Source organism: Ziziphus jujuba, chromosome 12 (genome assembly GCF_031755915.1).
Source record: "Ziziphus jujuba cultivar Dongzao chromosome 12, ASM3175591v1".
NCBI lineage: Eukaryota > Viridiplantae > Streptophyta > Magnoliopsida > Rosales > Rhamnaceae > Ziziphus > Ziziphus jujuba.
Window position 1 is genome coordinate 3,870,272 of NC_083390.1, and position 14,929 is coordinate 3,885,200.

Sequence of the window (14,929 nt, forward strand, 5' to 3'; positions counted from 1 at the left end):
TTTTATATCCACAATGGGATGGGAATTTGAACTTAAATCCTTATTAGATCCTTATTCAGAAACAATATCATATGCTAGAGTTGGTGACCCGTTTGATGAATTAATATTGATCCGATCTAAAAAGATTGCGGTGCGACCCATTTAATGAATTTATTTTGAGAGAAAAAATGGAGCTTTATGGTGGTAGCAGAGGTCGAAGGCCGATAAATCCGACTTGCGGTATGATCCGTTTGGTAAATTTATTTTGAGAGAAAAAATGGGACTCTGTGGTAGTAGTGAAGGTCGAGGACCGATAGATCCGCTTTTCAATTTTAAGATTTATTCTGTTTGTATAATATATATATATATTTTTGGAAATTTTCGGATGTATTGAGTTTTTGCCTTTTTATTTGCTCATCTTTTTTGTACCAATTTTGATCAATAAAAATTTATTTTTTTTTTTCATGATTTTTTTCTGTTAAAAATTTTCCACATAAATCTGTGTGTACTTTGTTTTATTTTATTGCTATTGTTTTTGTTCTAATTTCGTAACATCATCAGTACTTCTTTTTTTTTTTTTTATCAAGATATCATTAGGTTGTTCAACATGGCAATAAACACAGTTGATGCAAATTATTATTTGATAATTAATCAATATTATGTTAGGCTACTATTTTTATAATTGCATACATATTCAACCTTGATTTCATTTATATTGATAAAAGTTTGCTTTATCATTCAAAGCATCTCATTTAATACTTACAAAATTTCACGTTATTCGAAAACTATTAATCAAGATTAATCTTACATATTCATTGACATATATTAAAACAGGAAGAGTCTAATACACATACTAGTACGTCCAGCGGAAGACCTAGATGCTACAATATTCATTTTTAATGCTCTCACCTGCTAGCAACCATGCAAAATCTCAATGGACTTAACTCTCTCTCTCTCACTATTTATTTATTTATTTTTTTCCCCTTAAGGTTTCACAACCAAGAATGAGTCCAGTTGAAGGCCTATATGCTGCAATATTCTTTCTTAATGCTCTTGCTAGCAACTGTGCAGAATCTTACTGGACTTAATTCTCTCACTTTACTTTTTTTTTTCCCTTAAGGTTTCACAACCAAAAGTGAGTTTAGACAAAAGCTACAGGCCTTTTTCTCAAAGTGTCGAAATACCCCCAACAAACACACAAACACATTCTGTCTTTTGGACAAAAGCTATGTGCACAACATATGTCTCATTTCATAAATTTATAATTTATCAAATAGAAAGCAGTTATTAATCCTTTCGGCATCTCAATAGATAATAGATATTTCCATCTAATAAGCTAACCAAAGCATTACAAAAACAATGAGCTTATAGAACTTTACTACAAAAGTCAATAAACAACAAAATTTAATCTATTATTGAACATAAAAAATTAATAGATACATTACATGATCATGATTAGTTCATATATAAATATTGATCATCTAAGTATTTGGGCTTCGCACTAGTTTCTCCTTTTGAATAGAATATTTCCTTTTATAACACATTATTTTTTAATAAGCACTTTAGATTTTGCCTGAAAATAATTAAATTTGTTTCATTTATATGCTTTATAATTACAAGAAAAAAGTTACATCTGCGATTACGTTTGTTTCATTTAATTTATATGCATTATATCTGTCAAAAAAAAAAAAAACACTATATGCAATGCAAGTACAAAATCTAAAGTGATAAATTTTATTTGAATTATTGTCTCTAAAGTTTGTTTATGAAAATACTACATTTCATTTCGATTTTCTCTCTATAAAAAAAAAGCTGTTAGAAAGAAGTATTTTTTTTAATTTATATATCAACAATCAAAATCATAAAAAGCATAATTATCAAATTCATCTCGTAAAATTTTCTTATTGTTTATTTGTTATTTTCTCCACCTATTGATAAATTAAATATTTATAAAAATGTTTGAAAATATACCTTCACATAAAACGCATATGTAGCTTATAAAATTTAGCAATTGATTAAAATACAAAAATATTTCTGAATTTATTAAAAATTGTACAAGCTGTTTCTTAAATTTTAGCAGATTCTCATTGTTTTGGCGGGAATGATTTTCACGAGGCTGGTATAATGCATAATGCCCAAATTATCCTCACTATACAATTAGAAAGACATCGAATTAAACAAATGATCCCACCTGGATAACAGAGGCAATGTATATTTTTACAAGGATAATCTCGGACATACGAAACTCCTGAAAGGCATCTCCCGCCAACTTGAAATCGTCAACCTCAATCCATTTCATCCTTCAATTTTCCTTTCCAGCGCTCCGTTGCAATTAGCAAATCAAGAAATGGCAGAAGAAGAGGAAACCGGGAAGATCCGACCCGAATTCCCAAACGGTAGGGTCAAGAAGATAATGAAGCTTGACAGGGACATCAACAAGGTGAATTCAGAAGCCCTATTTCTCGTCTCTTCCTCCGCAGAGCTCTTCCTTGGATTCCTGGCCGAGAGGTCCGCCAAGGTTGCGGTCGAGAAGAAGCGCAAAACCGTGAAACTTGAACACATGCGATTGGCCGTGAAGAGGCACCGGCCGACGAGCGATTTCCTCCTTGACTCGCTTCCTTTGCCACCACAGCCGTCGGATCAACCGGCGACCGAAAGGAGCCGCTCACGCTCTGTTGCCGATAATTCTGCTCCGGCCGGAACTCGCCGGATCGATGATTTCTTTCACAAGCCAAACAATGAAGCTCAAGTTCAGATCAACGAGTCCTAGATCCAGAAAACCTCTTTTCTGCGAGCCCCAAAAAAAAAAAAAAAAAAAAAAGGGAAAACAAAACAAAACAAAAGCAAACATCGCTTGCTTTTGGTGCTTTTTACCAAGAATTACTTTGTTTTGATAAGTTTAACTGTTCTGTTATAATGAAAAAAAGGAAAATGATTACGTTTTTCTGCACCATTATTATTATTATTATTATTATTTTGATGCATTTTCCAATATGGCTACATAATTCTACAGGCGAAGTAGACCAATAGTGCTTGATCAGAAATGGGACTTCCAGTTCAGTTAAGCTCCATATGGTAACACATGCAACACCATTTCCTCACCTGCTTTTTATTTTATTGCTATTTTAAATAACTGAAGTATTTAAATCTCACTCATGGAAAGCTAAATAGATAGGAAATAGTCATACATTTGAAGAAAATTTGGTAGTCATATTATTGAATTCTTGAATTGAGCTGTAGCTCGTAGAAAAAATATGCTTCACATTTTAACCATAAATCTTATTTACCTTAGAACTTAAGGTAACTTTGTGAAAGTGTATATATATGGCATTAAAAATACAACAAAACTAGGTTTCTTTTTTATTTGCACAATCACAGTTTCGGTAGTTCTAGATGGCTCAACTGGTACAAAGGAAAGCCATAAATACAGTGTTACCATAGGCAAATGGGACTGAGTATTCAAGGAGAAAATGGACCGGAAAATGTTGATACTACTGAAGCCGTTTCATCTCCGAGATGAGAAACAAGACCCGGTCGAACATACATCCTGTTTCCCTGTGCTTTTCTACTTTCCTTTATAAAGGATATGGCTTGAGTGGTTGAGTTGATGCTATTTGATCCCAATTGCTGAATTCCGAGAGACACCCTTCTGTTTAAAGGCATGGCATTGGTTAAACCTCCATTCAAGCTCCTGTCTGATAGTCTCCGGCTGCTGGTGCCTGGCCTCAAGTTGAACAGATTTTCTTGCTGAACTACTACTTGAGGAACCTTCTTCTTTTCCTGTAAGGAGAAAAAACTAGGCTCATCGTGGAGTAGTGGTTATATGCAGGCTTGAGGACGTCTAACTACAATGAAAAATCTAAAACACCCCATTAGGATGTTTCGAGTGATTATATAGATATGCTGCTCTTTGTTAAATTAAAACTAACCCTTTGTCTCTGCTTCTCCTCCTCTTTTTCTTTCCTTAACGCATTATACTCCTCTAACATTGCTAGGAGAGGTACCTGCATGCAGAAGATTTGTTTCCGACCTGATAGTTAACTTGCGTTGTTGAAGAAGTGTGAAAACTTATAAAAGGAAACTCGTTAGAAAGGTGTAAAGGTAGAAAAAAGAGTGAATTCCTAAATTTTATAAATGCTTAATTTAACCATCCACTTTGCTTGTGGATTAGGACATTGTCACATTGATATGCGGTTAGACAAATTCATGACAAGCAAGAGTATTTTGTTGTTGAAACATTTAGATAGTGGCTTTCCTCTGTTATAAGACATCTTGGTTTGCATTTCGGGAAAATCAATTAAGGAAAAAAACTTTTGACGTTGAAATGCAACTGAACCCTCAATACTAATGCTTTCTTTACTATCTCTTTTTGGGCTGAATTTCCATAAGTGCTGATGATGATAACTAATAAAAAGCGCCTAAAAGATTTCTAGCATTTCTGTATGCATCTAGGGTATCTAATAAGATCTAACTAACAAAATTGATGATATCTAGATGCCACATTCCGACACTTTATTCTTTACTCCATATCCAATGCAGCATTTGGGTGCTCTTGTACCATAAGGGAAGAATCATGGTCAAGTGCGAAAATCTCTCAATTCCGTATGCGTATATATTGGTTTCTCTATATTCTGAAGTTTCTTTGAAAATAAACTCTACTTTTCTAATTCATTGAGGTTGAACATGATGTTCTTGTTTACCTTTATTGCTGAGAGCCTGATACTTTACGGTATAAAAAACTAACAATCAAAATGATGAAATTTGTGTAAGAACATGATAAACAGTAATTTAACATACCTCATCGTACAGGAAAACTTTCTTTCTTTCTTCTTCCCAACTCCTAGTCTTTGCTATCAGCAAATCCACCAAAGCTGCATTTAAAACCATTTTTATAGTAATATAGTTACTTTATTCCAAGTTGTAATACTATATGATTTGAATTTCTTGAAGTAGCCTTCTCTACATTGGCTGTGAGGTAGAGTGTTCAAGGCTTTTTAGTTTTCAATATAAATTTCTGTCTTCTGTTTTCTTTAATTGACATTTTTCTGGTTAGGGAGAATATTTCATACTCATCTTGCAAGTTGTTTACATATTTGAATTGCATATGAAACCATGGCTCTGCATAATATAGGCTTGTGACTAGTTTGTGCGCTGGAAACTTTCTTTAAATTTACCTGGGATTTTGTTAACTGTTACTCTAGCACGTTCTGCTCGTCTCAGGTTCCTGTGAGCACCTCTGCTCACGGTGTATCGATTCTCATCCTGAAAGCATACTTTGATTAGTGTAAATACACATGGATTTTCAGTATATAATACCCTATAAAGATTGGATCACTATTACTGTAGATCAATGTGCAAGGAAACAAACCGTGCTATATTCTTCAAGCCACCTCTCTTCGTCACATGCTAGTATCCATTTCTCAACCTTCTCCATTATTGTCCTTCTGCTATAGGCTTCTTCTTTTGCTCTTGATATCTGTTCATCCATGCTCACGAGGAGATCGGCATGGTCAATCTCCCCTTTTGTACATCTATGTCAGTTTATGGGCTACAGAATCTTTAAGAGAGGGCAAAAGTGTTTCTCAAACATTGATATTTTACACTAGGCGCACCAGAATTAATAAGGTTCGCTATGTTATCCATCTCTGATTTTGAAGGAATCTCCATATGTGATTGGTTGCATATCTCCTCAAGCTCTTTCTGTTTCTTGTGGAAAAGCTCCTTCATTTTGCTTGCTTTTAGCTGATCCAGCCTCTTGACCTCAGCCTCGGCCTTGAAACAAATTATAATATCATTATCTCTTTGGTTCTATTACTTTTAAGTTTTCATGAACATTAATTACCTGCTGGATTATATTTTGGGTAAGGCTTCCTGGATCCGATACTTCTGCTGATGAGACTGATAACAAAACAGTAACATGGGAAAACAATCTACGATCTTCATATGGTGTGTCCATAAGATTCCACAGATTCGTTAATGCTTTCCCAAGATGGTGAAGCTGCATAATAAATTCAGAAATATATCATAGTAATCTTTAGCTTAACAGTAAGGTGGTATCTTCGAAGGAAAATTGGGGGGGAAAAAAAAAGAAAAAAAAAAAAGGAAGAGTAATGATAATAATTCAAGCACTGAAACTGCTGAAATTACATTTGATTTTTACCATGTTTTGTTTTGTTCTTTTTTTTTGGTTTTTTTCCATTTTAAAGTTGCATATCTTCTGTATCATGTAACTGATTATAATCTACAGACTAAGCACTTATAGATATCTTGAGGTGCATCAGTGAAAGCGTTCAAACGAAATTAATTTAGCACCATTAAGTACTTATCACCTTTTCGAGCCTCTTTTGCTTTTCTTTCTCAAGGGATTCCACCGTGCTGTTAAGTTTCGCCAAAATGCTGTTGCTTATGTTTTTAGAAATTCCATACAATCCATTTAAGCTCGGGTGAACGTCAGTGATGATCTTGGAGGCATCCATTCCCAATATCCTGGAGAGGTGGTGGACTGCATCTATATACTTCTCCAGTCTCTGGAGCCTTTCATTCTTCGAGCAAGCAATATAAAGGTATAAAGAATTAGAACCCATTTCTTTTAAGAATGCTTTTCTTTTTTTACTGTGCACATAACAATTTCTAATGCACAATTATAGTACCTTCTCATTATGGAGTCTTTGCAGCTCGTTTTGATACTCTTCAAGTCTCTTCAGTGAGAGGTCATTCTCGTTTACTGTAATATTTGATGATGAGTCATTCTCTGTTTGACCTGCTATTTCTGCAGAGATTTTTTGAATTTGCCCTTGCACAGCTCGGAACTGGTTCACCCTTTCTTCTTTCCTTAATCGCATCTCCCGCAGAGCTGGTGTGATTGAATCTAGTTGCTCTTTCAGTGTTCCTCCCATTCTCTCTGGCTGAGAAGACAAAGTTGGAATCAATCTCTTGCAAGGTCATGTATATATCCTCAGTAGCCCATGTCCGAATTATAACCATTATTGTGTATCAAAGGTCATATCATACAAGGGCCTCTGAGTAACAAGGAAAAGTTCTGATAAATGTAACCAAAAGCTCCGATTTGGAATTTACGTTGAATTATGTATGGGTTCAAGTTTGAAGATTCTGCTTAATTATTCCAGAATCCTGACTTTTAATCTTTATTTTTATTCATTTAAGGACTAGTATGTGCTGCATACTTAAATCTATTTAGAAATTGGAATTGACAGGGACAATGATAAAATACCCGTCCAGGGAGTGACCGTTCACCAAGTGACAAAAGAAGATGGGTAAATTCAGCCTCGGCTTCTGCCAATTCCTGATGCAGACGAGCTCTGGATATGTTTGCAGCATCAACTTTCCTCCTATAAACCTCCAGACACTCCTGTTCCAAATCTAGCAAAACCTTCTCTCTTTCATACTGGTCTTCTCCGACTTCATTCCAGATCATCTTTTTCACATTTCAATTGAGGAAAAAAAAAAAAAAAGGTAAATAAAATCAGTCACAAAGAAGATAGTAGTACTCAAAAGGTTAAGAAAAAGAAAAAAACGAATAAAATCTTTTGCCTGCAATTCTTGAAGTAGATATCCACATGAAGTTTCTAACATGGTTGAACTTCTCGTTCCTAGTGATGCTTTCATAGAACCCATCTAATTTGTTTGATTCGGTAACTGCAGATCTCAAAGGGAATTTTGGCTACAAGTTGAGGACGTTGCTTCATAAGCAACTAAGAAATGAGGTGCTTTTTTTTTTGGGGGGGGGGGGGGGGGAGGAGGAGGGGAAGAGGGAGAGAGAGATGCATGTAGTGGAGCTTTGGTTGTGAGTTTTGCTTAAAAGACAAGGGTGGCAGAGAAGTAGGTATTGTTAAAGCTTTGGGTTAAAGAATCACCCAGTTCTTTGAAACCTTCAGCTATCATCTTTCCCTCTCCTAATATTTGAATTAAAAGAATTTTCACAAATATAGTAAGTCTCTATATCTCTCTCAATTCATTAAAGTTGAAGAATTTATATTCATAAAAAAACACTTTTTACTTTTTATGTTGCACCATATTGGCAAGCCTTAGAACAACTTAATTTCTAAGCAACACATGCCCCAGTCATATGGTTCTGCGTTCAATTTTACAAAATGTTGCAATGTAGACATCTGCTTTTCATGTTTGATCTACTAGCAAACTAATATTTTGATGACAAACCCAATGATGGGCCACCTTTTTGCTGGGGAATCAGAACCATTAGATAAGATGATTGATGATTGATGATGGATCATGATACAAGAGATTGACTGTATAGATGATCCCATTAACTCTTTTAATCAGCTTGTTAATCATATTTAACATATTTATTCTATTGGTCATCATTTACTTAAACCGTCAATTTAAGATCTATGTATCCAGACAAAAATGAGTAGGTGCATTTTTTCTTTCTTTATAGATGCAAAGTCATATCTTGTATTAGGCATCATTGACACGTTAATTAAGTCATTGCAATTAAACATTTAACAGTAACAATGTTGTTAGATTTGTGCTGTACCAAAATCTTGTAAATGAAGAGTTGGACGTGGTAGTGGGCGTGGAGAACAGAGAGAGGATTAGATACCAAGAGTGTGGCTGTGAGTGACCCATTAATGGCATAGAAGTAGAAAACTGAAACTCAGTTGGCACTTTTCAAGAACATGCCGAGGAAAGCGGAAAGCGAGGGACTGAAATGGATAAATGGGTACCTTACTGTTCTAATTACGCAAGCTAAGCTTTCAACTTAAGAATTTGGGCCACCGATTGAAGAATTTTATGAGATTTCCTTATTTTTTGCTTTTATTTTAATTTTTCATTTTTTGTGTTTTGAAATTGTCTCATTTTTTAAGGAAAGCTCTCCCAAATCATACGAATGTGATTGTTAAGTAAAACAAATAGCAAATACTGAAGTGTAGAAGAAGAAAAATAAAAGCAAATATTTGTTTTTTACGCTCTCCAGCTGCAAAGTTGTGGCATGGACGTACGGGCAACTAAATAATACTGACATGTGTAGTTGAAGTGACACTTCAAAAAATGGCAAATATATTATGCTATATACAAACAAGAAGTCTCTGCCAACAATCCAACGGTTCAGATCTGCCAAGCACTAGTTAGGTACAAAAAATACAGAAGCCAAAAGAAAAAAAAGCGTTACGTCGGTTAAGAAGGAGAAAAGTGTTCAAGCCAAAAGGATCCCACATCGGCTATTAAATATATATTTAAAAGCGTTTATAAGACGGAAGGTTTAGCGTTGGGAGCGTCCCTTCGGGGACATCCGATAAAATTGGAACGATACAGAGAAGATTAGCATGGCCCCTGCGCAAGGATGACACGCATAAATCGAGAAATGGTCCAAATTTTTTTATTTTTTCGTTTTTTCCATTCTCGCCCTTCTTCTCTCAGCCTTTTTTCCAGCCGATTCACAGTGAAGGTGCACTTCCATGGCTTTAGCTTTTGAAGTTTTAAGAAGTCAAAAGTTTTCCTTTTATATCTGTCTCTTCGCTGCTCTTTTTACTCCACAAAAATCTGAAGCAAGGGCAAGTAATTTTTCTTTAATTGAGATACTGAGACTGAAATATGTTATCAAAGCCATGCGACTGGATGGCCAAATCAAGGGACGATGCTAGTCTGATTAACAATGATTTTGCTGGTTTTGGTATGTCCGTACGGGCCTCGCTCAAGTATTTTTTACTTGACCTTAGTCACTAGTGTAGAGCTTCAGGTTTCTGAAATCCTCAGTAATCCCATAGGTGTTAATTTCCAGTTTATTGATTAATCATTCGTCATATGAAAAATCATAGTAGAGAATTTATTCACATCCAAATTTCATTTTACATGGAATAATTAATATAAGGAAGAGCCAGTGAAAACAAACTTTCCTTTCCGCAACCCTTTTGGAAAAAAAATAAAAAAAAATAAATAAATAAAAACTTGCAATGCCGAATCATACACACTAAATTGCTCAAGAACGTTAAAAACTCTGTTGCACTCCATCTAGCAAACGATGAGCCAATTATAGGGGTAGGGTCCGTTGGAGTGGTAGAATCAACCAAATGGGAGCCGCCATGTACTGAATAGAAGGTGGAGAGGGGCGTAGGGAGAGAGAGAGAGAGAGAGAGAGAGAGAGAGAGAGAGGGAGAGGAAGAGTTTGTACAATTTTAAGGTTATTGGTAGAAACCAAATGGATTGAGCCAGTATAATCACTCCTGTTGGGGGCTCCTTGTTTGGTTACCATCAGGAAAGAAGGCTGTAAGATGGCATGTCTTCGATCCGTAAGACATCATCCATCAAAAGTTCCCTCTCCAATTGAACCCGAGTTGACTTCAAAACATCCTGCAATAACATTTATAAAGTTTTCAATGCTGTTTTATGTTTTGCAGGAGACAGAAAATGGACTGAGGGAATAGGAATAATCTCTTCAACAAGTCCAGAAGCACATGAATATGATCCCCAAATTCACCATATAAGTAGGCTTCTTAAGGGATTACTTGTGCGTCTTCTGGTTGAAGTGATTTTCATAAGCATGAACCAGAAAACTTCAGGGGTTCTTACATTAAACTCCATGTAAGTAGCATTTCTCTCAAGCCATTGCTTGTCCATAACCACGAAAGCCACGCAATAAAGCAAGTCAAAAGCCCACTCATTTTCTGAACAAATTAGAATTACAAGGTAAACATGCTAGATGTCTTAATACCATGATTCAATGAGGTAAAACTGGATTCATGAAGATGAGGCTTCTTACCTGACAACATTTGCAAGAAAACTGATCTGACGAAAGTCCTGGGTTTTACTGCAAATGAAGAAGTTTCCCTCATAAGAAGTCTTTTGAACAGAAATATTTAGTGTTTCTCAATCACTTTATCTTGGTCTCTTTGAAGGTGGTGTCAAACTTAGTGGGTTTTTATAATATAATAGTATTCAAATTCTGAAGGTAACATGCTCCTTTTACACTTACAGGCATCGAGGTCGAGCATTTGCATGATCATAAATGTTATATTTAAACCAGCAACAGCAAATGGATATTCCCAAGCAGCTCGTTCTCCTCCCTGTTTTTTCAGTAGACGCTGAAAAGATATCTGCAAACGTTTGCAGAAGATATCAATGTAAGGAATTCTATACAGAGAAACAATATCTTTTCTAAATACAGAGGGAAAACAATGTACTTCTCAAAACACAAGATTGGTAATTTGCAATATATGGATTAGTTTGATTGAATGTTCAAGTTATTTGTTCTTGCAGACAAGTGATACCCTTTCCTTGTATTTGAGTTATTTATTTTCATGTTTTAAGGTGTAATCAGTGGGTTAGTGTAGCTAATTTTTGGTTAAAAACTTGTTACGTAGTTGAAATAATGCCTAAATAACTGGATAAAATCAGAGAAGTTTAGGCAAAGAGATTAGAAATCTGAGTATTCATGTTCTGATTTAAGTACGCAGGTTAACTTATGAGCTTACCGAAAATGTTTTTGCAAAGAACAACAGGTTCTCCAAGGAAATGAATCCAGCTCCTCTGTCCAAGTAGTACATACAGGAAAATGTACCTAATTAGAGAATCCACAAAATGACAGAAGAGAATACACAAAAGCAGCATTGCAGATGAATAGAGGTGAATCGGAACCTGAAATCGGTTGATGGATCTCTTCCCTGCCATCCCATTTCTTTCCATTGATCAGATATCAAGCCATGAAGTTCCCGATTAGGGTAAGTAGCATACCATAGAGCTCTCAGTGCTTCCTGTTCTCATGGAAATTTTCTTGATGAGTAGGTAAAAAGAAAAAACCAAATATACCAAGATTATGTGTCTTTCTTATGCTATCTTCAAGTTCTAGGTCTAACTCTAATGTTCCTCTAATATCCAGTACATAGAAATTTGAAATGTCTGAAGGAATTTACTATTCTCAAGTTCAGGTACCGAATTTGCATTTGAATATGAAATTGAAGAACATCAAAATACACCTGGTGGTCTGGTCTAGATGCATCAAAGTAAACCTTCATTCTATGCTTTAACCTTTTCAATCTTTCTTCCTGCAAGTTTTTGAAAAACTTTGATAAGATGAAGACGGTAGTAAAGAATGGCAAAAACTTAAGAAACCAAACCATCAGATAGATTTACCATGTCATAGACACGCATGGTGGACTAGAAAAAAGAACAAAAATTTTCAGGGAGATAAGAAGAAGCAAAAAGGGACTAACAAAATGAGAAAAATGCCATTGCAGATTGCTTGTAATATAGAAGTGGCTTGCCTGTTGAGGCGTCAGGTTAATGCAGATTCTTTCGTAATGTCCCTTTCTCTTGAAACAAACGCAAGTGAGGCCTTTACCGATCCATGTTGGCGTACCACAAGTTGCATCATCTGCAATATTCAACCAGTGAACCAGTGAACCCCCTATCTTTGAACTTTTTTATTTTTCAGACAAATAATAATGCACAAAAATAATTTTCTTGTCCCAGATATTGAAAAAACTGATAAAATTAAATTTTCACAAATAAGCAAAGCAGACAAAAATCCTTAACGACCTGCAGGCACAAGATCAACACCAAAGCATTTCATAACAGCTACGTGATTTACCAGTTACCCCTTGCTGTTGCTGCTTCCAGTGAATTTCGGTTTCACTGAAAAACTATAACCTATATTAATTACAGTAATAAATTAAAAAAAGAAACTATATATTAAACTTCAAGACCTTTATTTAATAAAGGAAAAACCGAATTTCGTGGTTACTAAGTGAGAAAGAAATTAAATAGGTCCTCTACCATCTGTAGCCCAATCCAACCGCCCCAATCATATAACATTTGTTTATTGTAATTGCAATTTCCTTTGGCCCAAAATGCTTGTTTCCATGGACCCATGACCAAATTCTGGTCCAATGTCGTTGCTCTCTCGGTTATCTGAGTACCATTATTGTTAACTAATCCAGAAAAATGGAGAAGACAAAGTGCAAATGGTATACCATTTTTTTTTATGTTTTATTTTTTTTTGGTTTTAAAGTTGTGGTGTATTTATTGTTGTATTAGATTAGATTGAATTATTAATATATATGCTCATACTACTACATGGATGTTAATGTCGTACCTAGGCCGACATGCATATGATAAAAGTAAGAGGGTCACACGCGCTGAGATGGAGAACTGGGACCACATCCGGCCACATGGGGAGCATATGACTTCCATTCTGAGCACTTGATCCAATTTGGTCGGAAATCGCTTAGTATTAATGCACGCGCTTAAGAAGAAAAGATGCTAACTATGAACTACGTATTTGAACCCAACCCAACCCAACACCCCCCCCCCCCCCCCCAAAAAAAAAAAAATAAAAAAAATAAAATAAGCCACTTTGAGCTACGTATTAAATTTCCTTATTCCTCACGTTTTATCAATAGTAAACATCACTCTCTTGCTTGCCGAGATATGACATCTTGATACTGATTATTATTATCATTATAATTTTAATTTACAAAATAAATTTTGTCGGTATGTTTCCGACTATACGTCTTGAAAAGGAGAAAAATAAAAGTTGCCAAAAACAATAACATTTGGCTGTAATATGTTGGAAGTAATTCCTAAAAGTAGAATCCTATATTCGTGGGTGAGACACCAGTCCAATAATCATAGACTGGTCGTATGAGGTTGGTCCCAGTATAAATGAGTGGGGACCCACCTACACCGGCTACGGATGGTCAACGATTGCGTGATTAGATTGGAACTACGAAGTTCCTTTTGCAAGGAACACCCAATTCCGCAGAATCCGGCACTGCCCAATCTTGCAAACACCACTCACATTACATCAGAACTTTGAAACTCCAAAAAAAAAAAAAAAAAAAAAATTAAAAAAAAAAAACCGCTTACATTACATTCTGTATTCTTACCATTTGGTACACACATTGAGATCGGAGAAGGTACCAAAATCCAAATAAGAAACAAAATTTGACGCCCCCCCCAAACAAAAAAAAGGATCTTTTTCCCCCCTTCAGAAAAATAGCATAAAAATAAGGAAGAAATCAATAATATTGTACCTAAATCTGGTGATTTGATGGATACATTAATTTTTTCGAACTGAAGATTGGGAGAAAATAAATGCATCAACAATGGTAAGGAGAAAAAAAGAAAAAAAAAAAGACAGTGGGAGTAAAAACCTTTGGGTATTGGGCTGTTACAGAAAAGATTAACATCAAGCAGCTATTGAAGGAAAAAAAAAATAATAATAAAAGAAAAATAAAAGTAACAACACAAAATGAGATCGTTTTGAAAAGGCAGAGATTTAAGTGAGACATTAGAGAGTGAGAGAGAGAGAGAGAGAGAGAGAGAGAGAGGGAGAGAATTAATAAACCTGAAGAGGCATGATCGTGACCCGCGCAGCGAGGAATGGAAGATGAAGGAGAGAGTGCGCGGATCGCAACGCAGCTTCCTTGACTCCTAACCATGCTAATCTCAATCCTCCTCCTCTTTCTACGCCCTTCTAGCCACTTCTTCTTTCTATTGTCTCACACTTTGTGTGAGCTCATTCTAAAAGTAAAAAAATAAAAACAGACTGTGTAAAATGTCAAAAACAACACCCTAAAAATCTATCTTCATCCATATCTTCTAATGCTTTAATTTTTTTTTTTTTTCCCTTCGTTTCTAACAATTTATAAAATATATTAAAGTTTCAGCGACATTTTATAGGTCAACAAAATCATTTAACTAATTCATTGAATAGTTAAATTGGGTCATCTCGAAGTTCCCAACCAAAATCATGCTCCAGAGGGGGTAATTTAGACTTTTTGAAGAGTTGGTCGTCCTTTTGCGCTTTTAAGCCGAAACACCTTCTCTCTCGGTGGACACGGTGCACATATATGTATACATTTTTTTAAATTTTTTTAATTTTTTTGTGTTGGGACGGTGTTGATGAGCTCCAACTCCAACATAGTGCATAGATTCCACATGGCAAGCAGTCACCCTATAGACCCCCCGACCG

General features: G+C 35.4%; 3 protein-coding genes and 1 non-coding gene across 12 annotated transcripts; 2 read left to right on the plus strand and 2 right to left on the minus strand.

The window, feature by feature from the left end:
- Positions 1-2,163: 2,163 nt before the first annotated feature.
- Positions 2,164-2,953, plus strand: LOC107428348 (NCT transcriptional regulatory complex subunit A). The gene has a single exon (XM_016038868.4). The coding sequence runs from the start codon at positions 2,327-2,329 to the stop codon at positions 2,747-2,749; it is 423 nt and encodes a 140-aa protein (XP_015894354.3). The 5' UTR covers positions 2,164-2,326; the 3' UTR covers positions 2,750-2,953.
- A 215-nt stretch (positions 2,954-3,168) lies between these two features.
- On the minus strand, positions 3,169-7,734 carry LOC107433984 (65-kDa microtubule-associated protein 8). The gene is made up of 11 exons (XM_016045388.4): positions 7,531-7,734; positions 7,211-7,414; positions 6,630-6,884; positions 6,309-6,521; positions 5,822-5,977; positions 5,592-5,751; positions 5,348-5,499; positions 5,154-5,241; positions 4,777-4,850; positions 3,909-3,983; positions 3,169-3,759 (listed from the first exon to the last, which is right to left on the minus strand). The coding sequence occupies exons 1-11, from the start codon at positions 7,612-7,614 to the stop codon at positions 3,439-3,441; spliced, it is 1,782 nt and encodes a 593-aa protein (XP_015900874.1). The 5' UTR covers positions 7,615-7,734; the 3' UTR covers positions 3,169-3,438.
- A 1,500-nt stretch (positions 7,735-9,234) lies between these two features.
- Positions 9,235-9,337, plus strand: LOC112489163 (U6 spliceosomal RNA). Its single transcript, XR_003053447.1, has one exon. It is a non-coding gene; the product is annotated as a U6 spliceosomal RNA (small nuclear RNA).
- A 426-nt stretch (positions 9,338-9,763) lies between these two features.
- LOC107433989 (uncharacterized) lies at positions 9,764-14,715 on the minus strand. Of its 9 annotated transcripts, none has more exons than XM_060813220.1 (10): positions 14,303-14,700; positions 12,545-12,596; positions 12,168-12,328; positions 11,931-11,999; positions 11,593-11,708; positions 11,430-11,484; positions 10,931-11,051; positions 10,718-10,765; positions 10,528-10,622; positions 9,764-10,308 (listed from the first exon to the last, which is right to left on the minus strand). In XM_060813220.1, the coding sequence occupies exons 1-10, from the start codon at positions 14,312-14,314 to the stop codon at positions 10,210-10,212; spliced, it is 828 nt and encodes a 275-aa protein (XP_060669203.1). In that variant the 5' UTR covers positions 14,315-14,700; the 3' UTR covers positions 9,764-10,209. The 9 variants fall into 9 exon arrangements, 8 of the variants coding, with proteins under 8 accessions (XP_060669203.1, XP_048318095.1, XP_060669205.1 ...); XM_048462138.2 differs by having other exon boundaries at positions 12,493-12,588; positions 14,303-14,698; XM_060813222.1 differs by having other exon boundaries at positions 12,219-12,328; positions 14,303-14,691.
- Positions 14,716-14,929: the final 214 nt, after the last annotated feature.

Coding starts and splice junctions, on each gene's coding strand:
- LOC107428348 (XM_016038868.4), top strand. CDS start 2,327: ATGGCAGAAGAAGAGGAAACCGGGAAGATCCGACCCGAATTCCCAAAC.
- LOC107433984 (XM_016045388.4), bottom strand. CDS start 7,614: ATGGGTTCTATGAAAGCATCACTAGGAACGAGAAGTTCAACCATGTTA. Junction 7,415..7,530: donor ATCTACTTCAAGAATTGCAG/GCAAAAGATTTT, acceptor AATGTGAAAAAG/ATGATCTGGAATGAAGTCGG. Junction 3,760..3,908: donor AGGAGAAGCAGAGACAAAGG/GTTAGTTTTAAT, acceptor TTCTCCTTACAG/GAAAAGAAGAAGGTTCCTCA.
- LOC107433989 (XM_016045396.4), bottom strand. CDS start 14,396: ATGGTTAGGAGTCAAGGAAGCTGCGTTGCGATCCGCGCACTCTCTCCT. Junction 12,000..12,167: donor AATGGCATTTTTCTCATTTT/GTTAGTCCCTTT, acceptor AAAAACTTGCAG/GAAGAAAGATTGAAAAGGTT. Junction 10,623..10,717: donor TTTCTTGCAAATGTTGTCAG/GTAAGAAGCCTC, acceptor TAATTTGTTCAG/AAAATGAGTGGGCTTTTGAC.